The sequence below is a fragment of the Lacerta agilis genome, chromosome 2 (assembly GCF_009819535.1).
Source record: "Lacerta agilis isolate rLacAgi1 chromosome 2, rLacAgi1.pri, whole genome shotgun sequence".
Taxonomy (NCBI): Eukaryota; Metazoa; Chordata; class Lepidosauria; order Squamata; family Lacertidae; genus Lacerta; species Lacerta agilis.
In genome coordinates, this window is record NC_046313.1 from 12,629,231 (window position 1) to 12,638,981 (window position 9,751).

The 9,751-nt window shown below is 43.2% G+C and overlaps 1 protein-coding gene across 1 annotated transcript; it reads left to right on the forward strand.

Annotated features, from left to right (window-relative positions):
- Positions 1–5,963: 5,963 nt before the first annotated feature.
- On the forward strand, positions 5,964–9,424 carry SPRYD4 (SPRY domain containing 4). Its single transcript, XM_033138639.1, has 2 exons — positions 5,964–6,073; positions 8,522–9,424. The coding sequence occupies exons 1-2, from the start codon at positions 5,983–5,985 to the stop codon at positions 9,067–9,069; spliced, it is 639 nt and encodes a 212-aa protein (XP_032994530.1). The 5' UTR covers positions 5,964–5,982; the 3' UTR covers positions 9,070–9,424.
- Positions 9,425–9,751: the final 327 nt, after the last annotated feature.

The window sequence follows — 9,751 nt, forward strand, 5'->3', positions numbered from 1 at the left end:
GCTGCCTTCAGATGTCTTCTAAAAGTCAGATACTGTAGTTGTTTATTTCCTTGACATCTGATGGAAGAGCGTTCCACAGGGCGGGCGCCACTACCAAGAAGGCCGTCTGCCTGGTTCCCTGTAACCTCACTTCTCACAGTGAGGGAACCGCCAGAAGGCCCTCAGAGCTGGACCTCAGTGTCCGGGCTAAACGATGGGGGTGGAGACGCTCCTTCAGGTATACTGGGCTGAGGCCGCTTAGGGATTTAAAAGTCAGTACCAACACTTTGAATCTTGCTCGGAAAAACGTACTGGGAGCCAATGTAGGTCTTTCAGGACCAGTGTTATATAGTCTCAGCGGCCACTCCATCACCAGTCTAGCTGCCGCATTCTGGATTAGTTGTAGTTTCCGAGTCACCTTCAAAGGTAGCCCCACGTAGAGCGCATGGCCGTAGTCCGAGCAGGAGATAACCAGAGCATGCACCACTCTGGTGAGACAGTCTGTTGGCAGGTAGGGTCTCAGCCTGTGTACCAGGTGGAGCTGGTTGACAGCTGCCCTGGACACAGAATTGACTTGCGCCTCCATGAACAGCTGTGAGACCAAAATGACTCCCAGACTTCCCACCTGGTCCTTCAGGGGCACAGTTACCCCATTCAGGAACATGGATGCCAGCCCATTAATATCACACCAAGCAATCGATGGCCCTGGTGAATGGGCTGCTGCCATGCTCACAGTACTGTACACAAATCCACACCTTACATTGAAAGCACTCTTGGAAACTATGTTAAGGATGCTGGGAAGTTTAACTCAGGGGGTTAAATTACACTTCCCAGGATTCCTTGGGGAGCCATGGCTGTTACAAGTGGTGCAAAGGTGCTTTGCTTAGCACATGTAGCAAGGATGTTTAAACTTCATAAAGTGTCCCACAGAGAGTTGCAAATGCTACCCTTCCTCCCCCTTCCCCAGCTGTTTTTATTTCAGCTGGGTTTACTTCTGGTTTGGGGTCTTGGCTGGAGAAACTGAAAAAAGGGAGATTGTGGAGAATAATTGACAGGCAATGGGAAGGTTAAGTCTTCTCCACTGCAAATGTGGCTCCAGAGAGGGGCCAACTTAAAAACGGGCACCCCTCCAAGGTCTGAAAACAGAATGCAAGATTCCAAACTTGATCCCAAAAGTTCTCAGGTGATGTGATGGGACACAATAATGTGTTGTGAGAACTTACATGCCATAAGAAATGATTTAAGGTAAAGTCTCCTGTTAACCCCGCGTATGCACAGAAACTACCCATTGTGACTTCTTCTGATGCTCCACTTACGAAGCAGAAGTCATTTTGCTGCTTCCGGTGACTGGAACATTTTTATCACTCCTGATGCAGAGAGCAGAAACACCTTTGCTCACAGGAGACTCGCCTGTTGTGTCTCTGCAGGAGTCACTGCTCTGGATATGCCTCGTTCCAATGACATGCAGGAACACGAGGGGATCAGCTGCTTTGAGGGCGGATAAATGCTAACTCTTAACACGCTCTAAAACCAAAGCTTTTCAAATGCAAAGAGTGAAGCGCGCCTCCGATTTTAATTTAGCAGAAAACACGCCCCAGCTTTCAGAAGTCACTGCTCGGCTTCCTCCGTTCCTAACACCAGAATGTGTGCTTTAAAAGTACTGAAGGGAGACCATAACGAGGTTTAGGAAGTGGTCTGGGTGGTTACTTCAAATCTACTGCATGCCATATGTTGACAACTCAGTAGAGTCCCTCTCCTGGTTTCTGTAAAGTCAGCACCTGGCTCAGCAAAAGCAAGGCCTTCTGTTGACCTCTCGTTGGCATATGCTTTCTCTCTCTCTCTATTCATCTCTTTTCTTTGGCTACCGCTTGCTGACTTGCTGCAAAGAGCCAGAACAATCCTGTCAATGAAAAGGTGGGAACAAAGGCCACCTCCCTACAGCCTGCAGCGTTCATATGTCCCTGTCACATTTAATTAGCATCCAGCAGAGTCTTTGGGCTCGAAAGATTGGAAACATAACAATATGGCAGCCATTTTGAAGCCGGCAATGGAGAGCAGGACAGATCCCTGACTGTCTTCTGCCCAAAAGTGGAAGGCTTAAATAATCTGCTTCAACTTGAAATCTACAGGGGGATCTTTTCAAACTGGGGCAGTGAACACCAATGGGGGCGTACGGTATGCAGAATGTTTCTGATAATAAGCGGTATATAAATAGCAAGAGGTTCTTGTAGAAGTGACATCACCATCATCCATATCTCACATACCCGTTTTTCAAGGTAGTGACTCTTTATGTTTTCAAAAAGGCCTCAGGTTGTACAGCGAAGAAAGGAGACACATCTGTAAATGACCACTGGTACAACCACTATATATAAAGCAACATGCAAATCTGATGTCCAGCATGACTGACTTCCTGGACAAATTATAATTACTGTAGTGCAATGCATCCCACAATCCTTTGCAATGGCACAAAGGATTCTAGGTGGCCACAACAATAAAACACCATCCCTTGAGCCATCCTTGCTTTGGGGATAAGAAATACACTAGTGACTAGGAAAACTGAGACTGGAAAGGCTGTAGAAGTAACTGGCAATCAGAATCCGCTGAGTTGGACTTCATTGTTCTTAAAAGTGCAATAAATGATTTGATGTTAATCCAGTTGAGGGAGCTGATATGTGCCCAAACTCAACAAATTTTAATGGAGATGCACAATTTTAATGGAAGTTGATGCAACAGATAACTATGTGCAATTCCATATGCCCTTGCCCGGAATAATGACGTATGGACAACACTGCAATTGTAAAGGATTTTCTACTCAAACTATTTCTGCCTGTGATAGCAGGACTAAATTGTTCTCCATTCCTGCTCTATGCACTTCATTTTTCCATGCAACCCAGGGAAACGGCAATAAACTGCTGAATCTTTTAGCAGTAACTTAATACCAGTGGTGAACTACTCACTGCTAGAACTACAACCATAAACCCATCAAAAACTCTCAGTGCTATTGTACATTTGTCACTGAAATCCAAGGAGGAAGAAAAAAAACCTGTTTGTGTTTTATTTTTTATTGCATCATTTTATTATGTCTTATATGACTGAATTTCCACTGGTGCCAAACAACAACTGTCTTAATTCGCCTGCAAACAGTGATTCTGTCAGGTTAAACATAAGCAGTTTGCAAAAGTGACATGGAACTTGAGAGTGTGTTTTTTCAAACCTTTTTAAACATTTGCAGTTAACTGTGCCAATCTACACAGACATATGCCAATGTTTTTATTTTTACATAAAAGCAGCCACAGGGATAAGCGTAAATTGGATTGAAGCACCACTACTATGTGCTTGTTTAAACTTTTCCCATGACAACCACCCCCACCATTTCCCCAATATAAATGCCTCTCAGCTCCAATTACCCCTGCATTTAGGGCAGTGTGGGAAGATGCAAAGATTTGTGGTAGTTGTTGTTTCCCAGTTGCAGGCCAACAGCAGCATCAGAAGGAAGCAGGGATTTCTATCAGGAAAACTGCAACAGAATAAAAGGGTTAAATGTCCTCCATCACAAGTACTGCACTGATCCTATTCAAAGTTGAGTCATTTGAAGTCACAATAAAAAAAGTTAGGAATCCTAATCATTGAGCTCTCAGATACAGTATGTAGCTTGGGGCCTAAGACCAACCCAAATCTCCCAAATCTCAGTCCAATTAGTTTTGTTGCTTATGAACTTTTTTACGAAGCTGAAATTGAGGCACTGGGTTATTATTTTTGGCTATCAGTTTGAGTGAATCAAAGTGTGTGTGTGTACACACCAACTAAAGTTTATAACAGGGACGCGGGTGCCGCTGTGGTCTAAACCACTGAGCCTCTTGGGCTTGCTGATCAGAAGGTCGGCGGTTCGAATCCCCACGATGGAGTGAGCTCCCGTTGCTTTGTCCCAGCTCCAGCCAACCTAGCAGTTCGAAAGCACACCAATGCAAGTAGATAAATAGGTACCACAGCAGTGGGAAGGTAAACGGTGTTTTTGTGCGCTCTGGCTTCCATCACGGTGTCCTGTTGCACCAGAAGCGGTTTAGTCATGCTAAAACTCTGGCTCAAAACATTAAACATAAAACAAACCAGGCCTGTTTACACAACCACAAGTACCGGTAGTTTTAATAGGCTCATATTCCTTTTTAGATGTGTTGCCACAGGCCTGAAACAGCCATGCATAATTCTCTGCCCAGATTTACAAATTCTTTATTATTATTATTGATACACCAAAAAAGGAAAAAAACAAAACAAAAAACAAATAAAAACAGTGATAAAGACAATATTAATTACAAGTCAATAAAGTAAAAAATTGTCCTTGTGTTGTAGGGGATTCGAACCGCCAACCTTCTGATCAACAAGCCCTAGGCTCTGTGGTTTAACCCACAGCGCCACCCGCGTCCCTTTAGTGGTCCATAGCCAGGTGCAAAAAGCGCCTGGCTAATTTCGAACACTGGGCATGACTGAAGTTCTAAGGTGCATTGGGGCTGTGCAGGCCTATAGCAAATACTCAATTTATTTATTGCATTAGCCCTATGGCCATAGCACATGGTAAAAGACCAGGCAGTAGCCTGACACGATTATACAGAGAATACAACAGTTAAAACAATTGGGAGTGAAATCGAACAGGTTAAAACAAATAGAATAAAAGTAAAAATAAAAAGCACTAGCAGACGTGACGACAATCTCCATGTTGGGAATATGCATAAGGCTAAGGCTAGGGGGAGTTGGCCAAAAAGGTGGTTCTGAGTTTCAGGGCCTGTAATATGTAGATGGCCACTCCACGTGAAACCAAGGGGTTGGCATCCACGAGTAGATATTTCATGCGGTCAACATCCCTGGCGATAGTCAGCGGGATTAGAGAGAGAAGCCTGGATCTTATTAAGGCATATAGTGGGCAGTAGAGGAAGAAGTGAATAAAGTCCTCTATCTTTCCATTGTTGCAAGGGCAGAGTCGAAGATCCAGAGGGGTATTGGAAAATACACCCTGTAGGAATGCTGTGGGAATGGCCTATAGCAAAGTTGAAGAGCAGATAGAAATCGCAATATGTAAAGTTCTTCCCGGATGCACTTGTTAGCAAAGTGGTTAACTAGGCTTCCCATATGTCAAGAAAAATCCTAACATGTCCTGGGTTTTTGGGTGTAAAAATGGCAACAGGGAGAAATTTTGCCGAACCATCAAAATGTCAGGGAAAACCCAGATGCATGGCAGCCGTAACAGCTCCAAAAGCTTAAAATCTGGAGTATGTGCAGCTTGCGGACTTAACATATAGAATAAGAGAACAAGAAGAACATACGTTTAGAGAAGATTGGAAAATGTTTACTGAATATATGGGGGGAAATTGTGTACGCTTGAAAACGTTGGCAGCATGAAGATAAATTCAACAGTAAAAATACATTTTGATGGGTGCAGTAATGGAACACTGAATGCTTTCGTTTATGTAAAGCATGCAGGGATTTATGGTACGTAAAATGAACCATGGAAAGAGAAGGGAAGTCATGGATATTTTAAGAATGTTTAAATGAGTATTCTAAGTTGTAAAACAAATTTTTTTTAATAAAAATTATATACATAAAAACCAAAAGCTTAAAATTACTATTTTCTGGGGCGGGGGAAAATCCCCCCCCCAAAAAAAACCCTCAACAATTTGGGTTTGTTCCCAAAAGAACCTCAACAATTTCTCTTCTCTAGCCCACAGCTTACCCCGCTAACAGGAACAAAATGACAGCCTCGCAGGGCTTCCCTCCGCTTCAAGATGGCGCCGTTGGTGTCGGAAAGCGCTGCGCCCTATGAGAAGATGGCGACCCTGAAGCTCGGCTCTCCCGGACCAATAGCGACAGCCTGGCTGCTTTAAGATGGCGGGAGAGAGCCGCAGGCGGGAGCGGGGGCGGCTGTTGCCCTCCTCCAAGATGGCAGCCGCAGCAGCCTTAAAGAGCAATCGCGCAGGCGCCGTCCGCGCGTAGTTGAGCAGTGCCCTTTCAAAAATGGCGGCGCCCATGCTCAGGGGTGTGAAGCAGCGAGGCTGGAGGCTGTGTGTCGCGGGACGCCGTTTAGGGGGAGAAGCGCCCCGGAGAGGTACTTGCAGTTATACCCAATGGCGGCTCTGCGCTGCTTACGAATGTTTCTTTCTAAGGGCACGATGACACCGTGTTTAGGGTTGCTAGTCATCCTTTCGTTGGGCTATGATAGCTGAGGGGCAGGTAGAAATTCAGCAGGCAGAGGGCTCCGCATCGTCACATCGAGCAAACCTGCACCTGTTGAACTTCTGCCTGTTACGGTGCTCTTAAACGCGCGTGACCTCTGTCGAGTCGACTATTTTGCACTTTTGCCAATTAAGGGTCCTTGAGTCACTCGCGTTAAGTAGATAATAAATAATAATAATAATAATAATAATAATAATAATAAATAATAGCTATACCATTATTTGCCAATGAGTAGCAATGAGTAGTTTGCCAATCCCTTCATAAAGAAGGGATACCTCGAGGGCCTCAGAACATCTGATTTTTAGCCAGCAAAATGAGTTTAGCATGGCATGTGTGTGTTGTTGCGACTTTTATAGAATGTTGTATGCAACCTGCTTAGAATTTATTATTATTATTATTAAAGCGGTGTATAAGCGCTATAAATACATCAGCTTAGCCTAGGCACAAAGCTGAATATAATATGTATTGTTGCAGTCATGGAGGTGCAGGGGGGTTAGCTGTCCTCCTAAAACAAACAAATAAATAAAAATACTTTGTAATTTTCAGTTATATACATTTCAGTAGTTCTACGGTCATTTAAACATTTCAAGACTCAACTTCCTCCTCTTTCTGTGGTTTCTTAAATGTATTTTTTCATCTTTTCCTGCACATTCTAAATTAACCTATTATTTTATTCATCTACTTTAATTATATACTCTTACAAAACTGCCAATTATTACAATGATCCTGCCAATGTCCTTATCTATTTACAATTTATTTGCAAATATTCAATAAACCATTTCTATTCTTTTGGAAAAAGTTGGTTATCTTGATTTCTTACCCCCCCCCCCCCCCCGTAAGTTTCGCCTTTTTTGTATAGTCCGTAAGTTTTTGTATCTGTTCTTTTGTCGGATCTTTCCATTTTTGGGCAAATCACATTCTTGCGGCTGTAGTTGCATACATGAATAAATTACTATACTGTTTAGGTAGTTCTACCCCTATAATTCCCAGAAGGAAATATTTAAAATATTTAACTAACTGACCCATCGCATCACAGATAGGTTGGTTCTGCCCCCATCCCCATAAATCCTGGCTAAGCCCATGGCTGCCATTTATAATGCTTGGTGGTTCTCCTGCAAGACTGTTTGCTGATAGTTTTGCAGTTCTTCATTGTATGATTTAAAGAGGGCTTCTGTAGCTCAGTATTAAAACACAGGCTTTGCAGGCAGGAGGTTCCTTATTTGATTCCAGATATCCCTAATGTAAGTCAATAAGTGTGTGTCTGTCTGTCTGTCTATCTATCTATCTATCTATCTATCTATCTATCTATCTATCTATCTATCTGATCTACTGTGGTCTATACAGTACATTACCACAAAGGCACAGTTATGCTGCTATGAAATCCCTTACAGAAGCAGAGAGTGTGTAACTGTGTAGCTTCTGGGGTAAGATTGCATTTTGATTCATAACGCTACATAGATGACTGCTGAATGCCGACTCTTGGCTATAAAGTGGTAGAGTGTTCATCCAGTAAAATATTATTATTTCAGTTGCTGTTGTGGTTTATTAAATCAGTTTGCCATCCTTCCTCTGTAGATCTCAGGGCGGTTCACAACATTAAAATAGAAGATAAAAAACACAAAACACATAATAGAAACAAACCCGTAACCTCCCATCGTCTGCCACAACACATTAAAAAAGGTATCGGGTGTTAATCAGCCAGAGGCCTGGTTGAAGAGGAATGTTTGTGCCAGGCGCCTAAAAGTATATAACGAAGGTGCCAGCTGAATTAATAATGATGATGATGATGATGAAGTTACCACATGGCACAGCTGGGTACTACCCAGCCTACTTCTGAATGGTTGTGTTGGTAACCATAGCATTTGTGGGAATTGCATTTTGCAGGGGGGAGTGTTGTTATTTGAATGACCTTGTTTATAATCCACTCTCCCCTCCATATTTATGGCTGGTGGCCCAGTTATGCCCTTAACTGGACAGGGATAGCCTAATTTCTGTTGTCTATGCTCTGATAAAATATAAAAAATATAAAAAGAGGTAATCTTGGGAAAATACATGAATCTGAAGAAAAACCATACTTTTGTTTTTAGAACATTTTTTTAATTCTTACAGAAACTGATGCAGATTTTGATTGGAACAACTAAAATGTCTAACTGAATGATAGCCCTATCCCTTTAACCTTTTTTTCTTAAGTTGATCTTATGCTTTGTCTTATTTAGCAAGTACACCCATTTTTCTAATAGTAAAAGTATGTTGAAGGAAACATAATAGCTCCCTTATTTCAACAAATGTAACTGTAAGGCAATTTTCTTTCTAACTGCAGAGATCAATTTCAAGCTAGATGAGAGAACGGCCCACAGCAGCTTGGATCTGTTCAAAAAGAACACTGGTGTCATTTACCGTATGCTGGGGATTGACCCCACCAGCGTTCCCCGGAATCCTGAACGCTTCAGAGACTGGGCTGTAGTACTGGGTGACATGGCTGTCTCCAGTGGGCGTCACTACTGGGAAGTGACTGTCAAAGAATCACAGCAATTCCGCATAGGGGTAGCAGACGTGGACATCTCCCGGGAAGGTTGTGTTGGAGTAGATGACCGCTCCTGGGTCTTTTCCTATGCGAACCGGCACTGGAATGCCATGTTCGCTAATGAGACCACTCCAATCAACAACATCGGCCACCCAGAGAGAGTGGGTCTGTTCTTGGACTACGACAGCAAGAAACTCAGCCTGGTGGATGTAAGCCAATATGTGTCCGTCCACAGCATCTTTGCTGAGTTCCAAGGCCCCGTAGTGCCCGCCTTTGCCCTATGGGATGGTGAACTGATCACGCATTCAGGCCTCGATGTACCTGAAAATCTCGACAGGAACTGAAAACCTCTCAAGCTTAGTGATGTTTGGAGAGACGGACAAACTGCTTGGAATATGAGGCTTCAGAGTGGTACATAAATGAAGGAATCCCTCTCCTGCAATACCCTTGTCATAGGAGCCAAAGTTTCATATCTATATATACCGTTCAACCCGTTGACTGTTTTCCCTTAGGAAAAGATGAGACCTTTGGATTCCGGGTTGAAACGTATCTCATTTGGAATGTAGTAAGATGTTATTCAGAGCATTGAGGACCACATATTTTGATTTTCTGTCTCTGCTCCTTTATTCTCGTAAAAGGAGGTTGGTTAGCTGTCTACAAACACGGGATACGTTTGGCTTAAATTAGGGTTTGTCCATATGGAAAAATGCATGTGGTTGCTCCATGGTCAAAATTGTTTCTTCGCAGCTATTGTGTGTGATCAGCCACACCTTTTGGTGCTCTTATCCTATGTACCGGTACTTAATAATGTATAGAGTCCCCTTGCTCAGCCTAAGTATCTGCCTAGGCTTTCAGATGTCTGGAGGCAGGGAAACTCCACTTGGATCTCTCTGTGTACAGTGTATAGCCACCATTGCCCTCTGCTGGGCCAGTTGGAGGACAAACTAAGCCTGCATCTAAGATGCTGACATACCCACTGGAGCTCTAATCCTCCTGTAATGATAAATTTTACTGCACATGATCAGT

Excerpts from the sequence above, each read along its gene's own strand:
- SPRYD4 (XM_033138639.1), top strand. The coding sequence starts at position 5,983 with ATGGCGGCGCCCATGCTCAGGGGTGTGAAGCAGCGAGGCTGGAGGCTG. Across the intron at positions 6,074-8,521 it reads GGGAGAAGCGCCCCGGAGAG|AGATCAATTTCAAGCTAGAT; the intron begins GTACTTGCAGTT and ends TTCTAACTGCAG.